The 12,419-nt window shown below is 34.9% G+C and overlaps 1 protein-coding gene and 1 long non-coding RNA gene across 4 annotated transcripts; both read left to right on the forward strand.

Annotated features, from left to right (window-relative positions):
• Positions 1–1,694: 1,694 nt before the first annotated feature.
• LOC142608122 (uncharacterized) lies at positions 1,695–4,834 on the forward strand. Of its 2 annotated transcripts, XR_012839431.1 has the most exons (4): positions 1,695–1,845; positions 2,448–2,501; positions 3,786–4,439; positions 4,539–4,834. It is a non-coding gene; the product is annotated as an uncharacterized LOC142608122 (long non-coding RNA). The 2 variants fall into 2 exon arrangements; XR_012839429.1 differs by lacking the exons at positions 3,786–4,439; positions 4,539–4,834 and adding an exon at positions 3,325–3,771.
• Positions 4,835–6,735: 1,901 nt separating this feature from the next.
• LOC142606598 (peptidyl-tRNA hydrolase, mitochondrial) lies at positions 6,736–11,907 on the forward strand. Of its 2 annotated transcripts, none has more exons than XM_075777912.1 (9): positions 6,736–7,043; positions 8,157–8,427; positions 8,524–8,608; positions 8,711–8,778; positions 9,055–9,105; positions 9,195–9,268; positions 10,646–10,704; positions 10,794–10,870; positions 11,554–11,907. In XM_075777912.1, the coding sequence occupies exons 2-9, from the start codon at positions 8,320–8,322 to the stop codon at positions 11,683–11,685; spliced, it is 654 nt and encodes a 217-aa protein (XP_075634027.1). In that variant the 5' UTR covers positions 6,736–7,043; positions 8,157–8,319; the 3' UTR covers positions 11,686–11,907. The 2 variants fall into 2 exon arrangements, with proteins under 2 accessions (XP_075634027.1, XP_075634028.1); XM_075777913.1 differs by having other exon boundaries at positions 6,901–7,039.
• Positions 11,908–12,419: the final 512 nt, after the last annotated feature.

The raw sequence follows: 12,419 nt of genomic DNA on the forward strand, positions 1-12,419 counted from the left end.
TCCCCAACCTGCCCCGCCCCCACCCCGCACTAATAAGGACTACAATTGTAAATTTAGTAAACCCTAAATCACTAATATTTAAAGTGAAACACAAAACATGGGATAAAATAATTTTTATTCTAAAACCTACTACTATTGCCGCTCTCTGACCCTTCTCCCCTCTCTATACATGTTTTTCAAGTTTCAAGCCAGACTCTACTTTAAGTCCAAGACGTTGCGTTTTAGGTTCATCTCATTCACTATCTTCCTTTTGTTTTAGTGTTTTTTAAATCAGTTTTTTTCAATTTAAATTTTGGTTTTTTTTTTCTATCTAAAATTGGTATTTTTGTTTATAGATATTAAAGAAGCACAGTTGGAAGAAAAAAAAGCTGGTCACGTAGTGCTTCCAGTAGGCTATAGGTTTGTTTCTTATCATATTTCAATTATTATTATTAATTTTTTTGCACATTGTTTCACGATTTTCAATCAAATGACTATAATATCTTTGTCTCTTGAAAGTTGTTGATATATTCGGCCCCACACTTGGATTTCATTATGTATATTGGGTTATATTTGTATATTTATATCCAACTTAATTTTTTCTTTACTTTTTGATAGCGTCACAATTATTAAAAATTATTTGATTGATAATCTTAAGGACTTTATTTTTGTTGATGTGGTTAAATACCTATATTTACATCTTTCTATCCACATTTTTTTTCCTTGAAATGTGTGAATTGTGAAAGCATCACACGTTTTAATTTACTTGAATTTTTTCATAAGTGATGTAAGTTTATCTTTTACATTGTTCTACATTGTTTGTGTTGGGACTTATGGCTTCGGTTTTGGTGTATGTATATTGCTTTTTTATGATTGCTAAGTTAATAAATTATCATAAACAATTTTTTTAGGAATGACTTTAAGTGAAAACAATGGTAAATCTAATCCATCTATCACTCACACCCATTGGCAGCCATCAATCTCCAATGATAGTAGATGAAGATAATACAACCCCTTGTTCAACTCTGTTTGATAGGCCAGAAGACGCCCAAGTCCAACCTAACAATGAGATAACTGAGGAACGAGAGAGGTTGAAATCAGTTGTGTGGAATCATTTTAAGAAAAGGAAAGTTGATGGGAAAGACAAAGCTAAGTGCAACTATTGTACAAGATTGCTTGTAGTGGGGTCTAAAGATGGTACTAAACATTTGCATGACCACTTAAAAATATGTCCTAGGAAAAAGTTTAAGGACATTAGGGATATGAAACAAAAGCTTTTGGTGAGGGATTAACATAACGTGAACTCAATGGCAGGTTTGAATGCTTATCATTGTTGAATGCACCAAAGAACTAGCTCTTGATTTTAAGACTCACTGAAACTCTACCTATCTTATGCTTTCTACTACTATAGAGTATATGTCTTTTTTTGATTGAGTCAAAGGGAGTCATCTTATAAGTGCATTCCAAAAGAGGAAGAATGGGAGATGACAAGTAGTATATGTGAGAGATTGGCATTGTTTTGCAAGGTTGCAGAGCTATTGTAATGCCCCAGCCCCAATCAAGATAAAAAAGAAAAGAAAAAAGGAAAGTTAGATTTTTTTTTTTAAGGAGCCACACATGTGACCCACCTACCCCACTCCCCTCAACTGCACAATCTCACCAATATCACCTCATATCTCACCCTCTTGGCCAGTCACCTCTCTACCTCATTTGCTTCTTTATTTCTCTCAACAACACATACACTCCTCTTCCCCACTTTCCCACCCGTACACTCCACAGCACCAACTCCACCATCATTTTTCTGGCAAGGATCACCAGAAAACTCTCTAGGAACCTCTAAGGCACCTTCATTTCTTTTGATTTAAGGTAAGACTTTTAATCTTTTAGTGGGTTTATATGCTTTTGCTTGAGGTCATGTTATCCAAGCTTTAATAATAATACCCATGTGATTTATGAGCATTAGAAGTGATATTTATGTGTTTTTATGTATGGGTTTTGGCCTTGGTGGATGTATTTGATGAGTGGGTTTATGATTTTTTCAATGGTGGTTAGCTAAGTGGTGAAGATTTGGGAGTTTGGCTTTCTAATGTGAAATAGTTGATGAATCTATTTTTTATTGTGTATTTGGAGCTAGGGGAGGATTTACATTTGGGGTTTGTAATGGTGGGTATTGTTATATATGTTGTTGTTTTGTGGGTCTCTTGAAAATGACATGTATATTGAGGAATAAATTCATAAAGTGTTAGGATCTCTTACGGTAAAGGTGAAACTTGAAATGACATGATGATAATTTGGAGTTTATGCTTTGTAATGAAATTGTTGAAAAACTTTAGAAGTGGAACACATTATTTGTGAGGTTAAATGCTAGGCTTGCCTAATTAATTTTTTAGTTAGCAATCTCTAATAGGTAGCTAGATACAATTTTAAGTTTTATGCTTATTGTGATAGGTTTGCTTGGTATTGTTTAGGTTCTAGCTAATTTCATTTGGAGCTTGGAAAATTAGGCTTTTGCGGGTTGCAAGGTAAGTAGCTTTTAATTGGATTTTTGAAAAATAACCATGTTGCATAAACATTGTTTTTGGTCAAACACGTATTGGAAAATTAATGGTGGAACTATATTTTTCTAAAAAGTGTTGTGTTGTGACCCTAGTATATATGATTATATATGAAAGTGCATATTCTTATTGCATATGGGGAATTGCATGATTTGTTAGCATGGAATAGACTAGCATCTTTGATTAAATTCTTGAGAATGCATTTTATGGATTTATTGCATCAAAAATATAAAGATGCTTTATCATGGCCTATGTTATTTGGCAAGTTAATACCAAATCTTTTTGACAATAAATGAGTTGAAGGCTTTGAGAACCTTGTGAATATCTTGGGCATTCAAATATTTTTTGAAACTACTTGGAAGTGAATTATGTATTTTGAATTAAAGGTAATTTGTGAGCTTTTTATGTTCTACCCATGTGCTGTGACATGTGATTACCTGACGATTACCTATCTAGATACTATAGTCTGTGTGACATTGATATCTTAACACCCGTCTTTGTGATGGTTATTGAGTTCCGTCTTTGTGACGGCAATGAGTTTCGTCTTTGTGGCGACAGATTAGTTCCGTCTTTGTAACAACATTGTCATGTGGCCTTGGGTTTGAAATTGTATTGTTATTACTCACAAATTATAGTATGTAGTTTCATGAGAGCAATTTGAGAAGCTTTGTGCCATGTCATTATATTCATTATTGTCATATTATTTTTGGAAATGGTTTGTAGAAATTATTTGGAAATTCCCAAATTTTAGCATGTCTATCTCATTCCATTATTTTACAAACTTTTTCAGAGTAGGCAACTATCGTTTTGAGACAGCTTTTTGGTGGTTAGCAGTATTTAGACTAACTGCTGATGGAGGCTGACTTTTGTGATGGAGATAATTGATGATGTATAACTTAGAGTAGGCTTGACCCAATTCTTTTGTATCTAATAGTGGTTATGCCTTTATTTCCACTAATGAGATAAGTTAATGATATGTAATTATTTATTCAGACTTCTATTCTTTTGTGACCAATGGTCATTGTATTTATTGCATAGAGCTTTAACTTACTTTGAAAGTATATTTAATGGAATTATTATAATAATTTTTGATGTTGGTACTTGATATGATTTTATTTGGATTGAATTGCCAAAAGGAACAAAATCTATAAGATGTTTTTCTCATGCTTTGGACCCTTTCGAGTTTGGAGCGTGGCAGCTATTCTCAGGTACATCATATTCTATAGCTAATCTTTTTTCTTTTTTCCTAAGGTGTGTGAAATAAAAATAGCTTTAAATTCTTGATTCACAAGCCCAAGTGATATGATTAGGAGTATGGCATATAAAATGTGAGAAAAGTTTGACTCTTATTGGAATGTGATTCATGGTGTTATGGTTGTGGCAACCATTTTAGACCCAAGATATAAGATTGAATTGTTGGAATATTATTTTCCTCTTATTTATGGTGACGAAGTTGAAAATAAAATTCAAAGGGTTAGAGATACTTGTTATGAAATGATTCGTGACTATACTTCTGGAAGAATGGGTAGGGAAGGTACTCGTGGCACTTGTGTAAATGAGGATCCACAAGTTGATGACTCTCTTATGGACTTTGGAAGATATCTTAGTTAGAAAAAAAAAAGGGTGGGAATATTAAATTGGAGTTGGAGCATTACCTTGAGGATGATCTAATGCCAAGAACTTTGGAATTTGATATTTTGGCATGGTGGAGATCTAATGGGCCTAAGTATCCTACTTTGCAATGTATTGCAAGGGATACCCTAGCCATTCCAGTGTCAACTGTTGCATTGAAGTTAGCATTTAGCACAAGTGGTAGGCTGCTAAGTCCACATCGCAGTAAACTTCATGTAAAGACTGTGGAGGCATTGATGTGTTCTCAAAATTGGTAATGGGTTGAAATCAAAGGTAATCAAATTTACTAGTTAATCGGTTTAATGATTTATGTTGCTACATTCTTCATTGTATTTTTCAATTGTTTGATTGACATTGTTTTACTTTTTTTAGGCCTTTCATCTATTGTAGATGGAATTGAAGCTGATACATTCCAAAACATCCTTGATGATTCTGATTATGAAGAAGAAAGTGGTGTCACTACATTAGGAGAAAGCGAACATTATTCTTAAAGAACTAGTCAATTTTTATTTTGTTATAAGACAATTTTTATTTTGTTAAAGAACTAGTCAATTATCCTTGATGATTTTGTTCATGCAAAGACAATGTTTATTTTGTTATAAGAAATTTTGAATTATGTTGTTATGTATTAGACTATTTAAGTACTTGGTTTATTTAAATGCTTGGATTTTAAAATATTTTGTTTTGTTGTGATTTATATTATTGGAGCAAAAAATTTATTTTTATATATAAAATTGTATTAGGGGCGGGGCGGGGCGAGGCGGGGCCCCAAGGAGCGGGAATGGGGCAAGGTAGTTTTCCCCGCACCCCAGGGTGGGGCGGGGATAGGGAAGAGCAACAACCATGCGGGGCAGGGATAAAGATCCCATCCTCGGCCCTACTCCACCCTATTGTCGTCTTTAAGTGAAATGGTTTTTTGGGCTTTATATTTTAATATATTTTTAAAAACCTAACGAGGATGTGATTACGCTTTTACCCCTAAGTTAATGTATAGTACGAAAAGTTTATGAGGTTTTTTTTTTGTGGTCTTAGACCCAATGTATCTCCAAAGCTTTCAAGGGACTAATCACTATCATGACAGGTGGGCAGAGATAAATTGCTGGCCTAGGGGGTTTTTCCAAAGTGTTAGGGCTCGAACTCGGGCTCTTTCACAGGGATGACAATTTAGATTCAACCTACGGATACTCAGTCCGGTCTGACCCTAAAACCCGGCCCGATAAAAAATAGGGTCGGGTATGGGGTTTTTAAAAAAAAAACCCGAAGCGGGTCCGGGTCGGGTCTAGGTTTCATTAAAAGAATCCGAAACCCGGCCCGGATAATACTTGGTTATGTGAGATTACTAACCCGCCCCATATATATATATATATATATATATATATATATATATATATATATATATATATCATTGTAAACCCTAAGTCAGTTACCCAATACCCCAGCCGCCTCTTATTCCTATTTCAATTCACTTCTCTCTGTCGCCCTCACCCTAACCCTCAATCTCTCAGTCACGCCTCACCCTCACTCTCATACACTCACAGTCACCGGCCCACCCTCACCCTCGTGGTTGTTGCTGTTTCTCACGGAGGAGCACGAAATCCATAGATCGGACCACCCTCACCCTCATGGTGGTTGTCGTTTGTCACGGAGGAGCACGAAATCCATAGATCAGAGCATGGGATAGTTAGATCGGAGAGAGCTGTGGTCGTGTTGTTAGATCGGAGCACCACCGATGGAGCTTTAGTGGTCTGAGTTTATTTTATTTTTTTTGTTTCATTTTTTTTGGTTCATTTTCGTTCTCAGTAGTTTTTGTTTTTGGGTATTTGTTTGAAGATTCAATCTGTATAGAATGTAATGCATGTGTATATTTTGTGTTGATTTAGTTGTGTTGTTGTTTGTGATAAGAATGGTGATTCTTTTTTTTTTTTTTTTTTGAGAAGCAAGAATGGTGATTCAATCAGATAAGAATGGTGATTTATTTGTGTTGCTGTTTGTGTTTGTGTTTGGGTTTATTTATATATATATATATATATATATATATATATATATATATATATAAGATTGGGTCGGACTGGGCCACAGAGTAGGCCCAGAAGTGGTTGGACGGGCCCCGTGGGGCCCGTGGAGACCTGACGAGTCGGGTTTGGGGCTAAAAAAAAGACCCGTTTATTAAACGGGCTGGGTCCGGGTAACAGGAAAAGACTCGTGGGTCGGGTTCGGGTATCAAAAAACCTGGCCCAAATTTGACCCGTTGCCATTCCTACTCTTTCACATCTACTTGAGACAACCTCTTTGGAACTAAAAACAGAAAACACTGTAGCAAAATAATTTTTAAATGTGTAAATAGTACCGTGTGACTCATTTTTAATGAAAATTTTGTTGAAAAAAGAAGTTTGTGAGTCCCGTAAACAGTGCTCGAGACCCACCGTGAAAACTAACTTCTCCACAAATAAAAAATATAAAAAAATGTGAAAAGCAAAAACGCAGAAACGTAAATGTGTATGCAAACAAATTCTGAGTGCTTAACCATTTAACCAACCCCACTAAATTAGTTTATGATGTTTTTTGATCTGCTCCTCGGTTCCCCATGCTCTCCTCAATCCAAACCAGCTTTATGTTATCCAATTAAATCATTTCCACCCATGTCGGCCTAAACAGTGTCAAAAACATCTGCAAATTAAAATAAATAAATAAAAAAATTCAAATTACACCTTAAAATTTGGTTCTGTATAGCTTAAACGACACCGCTTAAACAAACCCATCCTTCACTAACCACGAACCCATCCACCTCTCCTCTGCTCTGCAACCCAGACCATGACTCAGTCTGTCGAAGGCTTCAGGTCAGCTCCAAGGCAGCGGCGAATGCCACGCCGACAGTAGGTTCGCTTTCTCTCTCCTTTTATTTTCTTTGGTCAATGTGCAATATTTTGGTTGGATTGAAATAGATGAAAATGGCACTGGGTTATGGAGTTAAATGAAGTTACTAAGGAATCAAAGAATGTGATTTTATTGTTTGGGAATTTTTTTAGTTTTTGTATTTTTAACACTTTTGCAGTGAGATACAGTGTTAGGTGTTGCAAAGTGTTTGAGTGTATATATATTGTAGGCTGTGGGTTGTGCTTGAGCTTATGCTCTGCTTTGTGTGCTGTTTGTTCTGGCCCAGGTTTTTGAGTTTCCTTGTTTCCTATGTTTTGTGGTAATACAATTTTTTTTTTGTCTGAATTATCAAAATAAGATTTTAGTTTTGTATTCCGTAACAATGTTTGAAAACTATTGAGACATTTTCTCAAACACTTGGTAAGCACTTGTTAATGTACCTGAAATTTCATCTCATAGCCACTTTCATTCACTTCAAAAATCATAGTATTCGTTTAAAGTTACACTAGCTGTTTCTAAGCAACTTTCTTATTCATAGACAGATTGAGACCTTTAGATAATCGGGAAATTATAATCGCTCGTAATGTTTGTTATCTTGTAGTTTTCTTGATATTTGGATGTAATCAAATTGGGGCAATTTCAATTCAAAAGGCTAGCCAAGTTCGGTTTGGATTTTTAAAATGTTTAAAGATTGTGCATTTATATATTGGCTCTATGTGTAACTGTATAATCTGCATTGGCTTTTTTGAGCTTTGAATTCTGGATATGGGTATGCTATGTGAGGGTCTCACTCTCACATGGGTTCCGATACAATTAGTCTAGGAACACTTTTTTTTTTTTCTTCTTCTCCACAATTGTTGGTGTGGCCTGTTGCGATTAGTGAGTAATAAAAGTGGTGTCAGTGGTGGGCACTTATGAAAGTAAAGTTACCTCAATCACAATTTATCACTTTAGCAAGTTGTGAATTTTTTTTTTCCCTATCATTGCTTATTACGAGAACATCATTGCTAGTGATTTCTAATTCTTTTTGGGCAGCGCATTTGTATACATATTGCGTATTTCAGGTTCTCCTCTTTCAATCAATTTTCTTATTACTTTTGAACAAAATCATTGCAGGTGACCAGAGCTTGGTGAAGAAGAGTACTCTTTTTATTTTTGCGGACCCATAGCTGAATCCAGAATTTTGAGACTAAGGCTTGGTTTTTGTTGTATTTTTCCTTGTTTTGCCGTGAGTTATGGTTGTGTAGCCCAGTGGAGGCATCACAGAACATGAAAGAAGATGCTTAACAGGTTAAGTAGGCGTTGCTTTAGCACTGCTGCTCCGCAACCATGGCTCTTTGTAGGCTTGGGCAACCCTGGAGATAAGTATAGAGGAACCAGACACAATGTAACATACAAAATTTTTTGCATCTCAAGACCCCAATTTCAGTTTCTTTAAATTTTATTTAACTTCAAAATACATTCTAAACTTGGTTTGTATCAGGTGGGGTTTGAGCTGATTGATGCATTTGCTGAATCACAAGAGATTTCAATGAACATGGTTCATTGCAAAGCTATCTTCGGCCAAGGCAAGCTCACTCACTTTGTATATGTTCTACAATAATTTTTCATCATTTTTTTTTGGGGGTTTCTGTTGGTCAAATTCATTGATATTTGGTAATCAATATCAGGTTTTGTTGGTGAAGTCCCTGTTTTCCTTGCAAAGCCTCAAACTTACATGAATCTTAGTGGTGAATCTGTAAGTGACTGAGACTTTTAACTCTTACATGAAACTTGATATTGCACCAATGACAACGAGGGCAACTATCTTTGATGTGATATGGATGGTGCTTTCTTTTCTAAAGCTTTACTCTGCATTATACCTGATTTCTTTTCTCATTCTCACTACTATATGAATACTAGCCTACTGAATTAGTGAATTGTGTTAGTGATGTTTAACTTTTCTTTATGTTTTGATTCTCACACAGCTATCAGTTTTATGCAATGACTTGTGCATTTCTTCTATTAATTGCAGACTGGACCACTTGCAGCTTATTATAAGTTACCTCTTAATCGTGTGCTTGTGGTAATTTTTCTATCTAATGGAGTTTAAAAAGTTCTGTTTAATTGATAACATTGATGTCACTGTTCTTTTCAAGTTTTTTATGGTTGTAGCTTCATGATGACATGGGCTTGCCTTGTGGGGTGCTTCGTCTTAATGACAAAGGAGGTCATGGAAGCCACAATGGGTACGTGGGGAAGACAATGGTTGTGAATGTTTAAGCAGTTTTCATTCCTCATGCATAAGTTATCATGACAATTATGGTTTGGCTTTTGCACAATGTTGCTTGATATGAATTTAGATCTGCTCAAACACTTGGGAGTTTCTCACTCTTATAATTTAAATAGCCTAGTATTGCGGGACCTTGACTATTGGAAAGGCAAATGATGAAGAAGATAAAAGACTGGAATTCTGGAACTGGAAGGCATATGATCCTTTATTTGGAAACAAATGAAATGAGAGATGTGGTGTATGTTTGATATATCTACAGATGGATGGATCAGCATAAGATATTCTATTTGATGCTAGGATGGTACTCTGGTAGCATGACGTCTAAGCATGTAGATTTACACGAGGAGAGGAATTGGGTATATAACACAGGATAGGACAGTGTGGTAAAGTCAGTTGAGGGTATGTATTTAGGAGACAGCAGCCAGAGTTGAGGGATTTTGTTTAGTTATTAAGAAGTAGGAGATGGAATCTTGTTTTCTTAATCTTTATAAGATGGGAGGTAGAACTTGAAAGGGAAAAGTCAATAACATTGTGAGATATAATGATAATCAGAAAAGAAACAGATTATATTGTTTTGTGTGTGGTTATTGGAAGCATGGTGTTACTCTAAATGCATGTTTGTTCTTATATTTTGACTAGGCTTGCTGCTATTTGAATGATTCCGTATTTCATATTAATTTCCTCCTGCTTAACTTTTATTCATCATTACAAATGGCTTAATTTGTACACAAGTTTAGAGAGTGCAAGAATCCAGTATTTTTTTTCCCTACTCTATGTCTTGATTTGATAGCCTTTTTTTGGGGGGGGGGGGGGGTTTGGTAATTAATCTGATAGCCTGCATATAATCTCTAGTTAAATCCTTATGAACGTGGCTTGTGACTATTTGTTATTGACCACCATGTTTTGGTTTTAAAATTTTAAATAAGGATTAATTTTGAAGAGGATCTTTGATATATTACATTGGGCCTTGTTGAATTAGTATTAAAATTGACCACATTAGGACATTGTGTGGTAACTTAGGACTTGGTTGGAAGGGATGTGCATGTAGCTTATTTTTATTGGATAAAAAGCATCATATACTATGTAGTTGCATCCCTTCTAGCCACCAATACATGCAGATTTCTTTGTGAGTGTGTGTTTTGGGTGTAGTCTGAAAACAGAAAGTATGCTACTGATTTTTATTCTCCAACTAAGAGTGTTGATATATGTCCTTTTTAATCATGAATTAGTGGAATTGGGGTTGTTTCTGCATATTATGGTGTTGATTTTAAGTGCATTTCGTGGAACATCTGTACTCATATACTTTTTTTTTTTTGGGTTATATTTAAACTAGGCTGAAGAGTGTGATTGATCAATTTCGAGGGAACAGAGAATTTCCTCGGCTAAGGATTGGTTAGTTTGGATGCTCATAATGTAAATGCAGTTCCTTAGTGCTTTAATTCTCATTTTGTACTGATAAACTATTTTGATTATCTTGTTAGGTATTGGGAGGCCTCCTGGACAAATGGATCCCAAAGCATTCCTGCTTCAAAAGTTCAATGCAAGGGCTCAGGAACGAGTAAGTTGTGGTTACTTAATCTCAATTATGTTAGACAGCAGTGTAGTTAACCTGTATGTTCAAGACAACCTTATCCTTATTAGGATTCCAAAACCAGTTAATAGAACTTTTTTTTTTGGGGTTAATCGAAACCATCCACACTAAAACTATAGGGGCATTTGCAAGGTGCACCCTAAAATTTTAAATTTTGCGATCAACACCCTTATTTGATGTTAATTTGCAATGGATAGCTACAATTCATCTTTAATATTTATTATCTCAAAATTTTTACTTATCAAAAAAAATATTTATTATTAATATTTTATTGTTATAAGTTTTGATTCCCCTGGGGAGGGGGAAGGGGAGCTTCAAACAACAAATAATAGAAATTTTTAAGGGCGTTCTGGAGCATTTTGTAATCTATTTTATGTGAATTTGGATCTTTGTTATATCCAATACATATGAATTTCGCCATATTTTCAGATTGAAAATGTGTTACAGATTCCCCGTTCAGGTTCTAAATGATATTTGATTTGAATCTTTATCTAAGGTCTGTTTTGTTTTACAACATCAGGCTATAAGTGGAAGTTCAGTTCTAGTTCTTGCTTTGTCATCTGACTTAACTATTTTATGAATTAAACTGGGCATGGTGTGCAACTTTTGCTCTTGGTTGGTTGAGTAATGTGCTATGCTTTTTGTACTAGATTGATACTGCTATGCAAGAGGGGGTTAGCGGTTTAAAGCTTCTTTTATCTAAAGGATTGACAGAGAGTGCAAGAAGCTTTAACAGGGAGCAAAAGTACAAGCATATAAGATTGCAGACTATGCCTACATGACAACATTATTACTTAGGGGGAGGTTAGAGGCACCATTTCGGCAAAGACCATTGGTTTCAGCTTCGCTTATACAGGCTGTTCTATCTGTTCATCCACAGTTCCGCCTTTATTATTTCACTGTTGATAATCCATTTTTTTTAATCTACTGAACTTACTGATCCCTATTATACTATCTTTTCTTAAATTTTTTTTGATAATCATATTACACTATCTTTCCAGTAACTCTTGTCAAACTACTTTCATAAAATTGCAAAGCTCAATGACTCTAGGCTAATCACTGTTAAAAAAATAAATAAAAATGACACTATAGGCTAATTAATTCTGTTCATAACTTATCTTGACATGCTACTGACTTATGCTCAGCTAGAAATTTAACTAGATCAGTTAACAAAATCCAACTATCCCAAGATTGTTTCATTTTTGCTAGAACTGCTTAAGTCTATGACCATGAATTGATACACATGGTTTGGTAATGAAATTGTTACGTATAATTTAATATTTTATTTGGGTGGTGAAAATCACTTTGTTGTAAGGTGAGAAAAACTCAAGCTTTTTAAAAAAAAAAAAAAAAATTTAAAAGAAGAAAAACTCTAGCTTTGATAAATAGCTTTATGTGTTTTTATTTAATATATTTACCATGGCAAAAAAACAGAGAGGAACCTTAATATCCCTAACTAGTAGTACGATCAGAACTGCAAAATTAACCTTAAAAACTTTAGGCAGTGCAAGATAAC

The sequence above is a fragment of the Castanea sativa genome, chromosome 8 (assembly GCF_040712315.1).
Source record: "Castanea sativa cultivar Marrone di Chiusa Pesio chromosome 8, ASM4071231v1".
NCBI classification, from domain to species: Eukaryota; Viridiplantae; Streptophyta; class Magnoliopsida; order Fagales; family Fagaceae; genus Castanea; species Castanea sativa.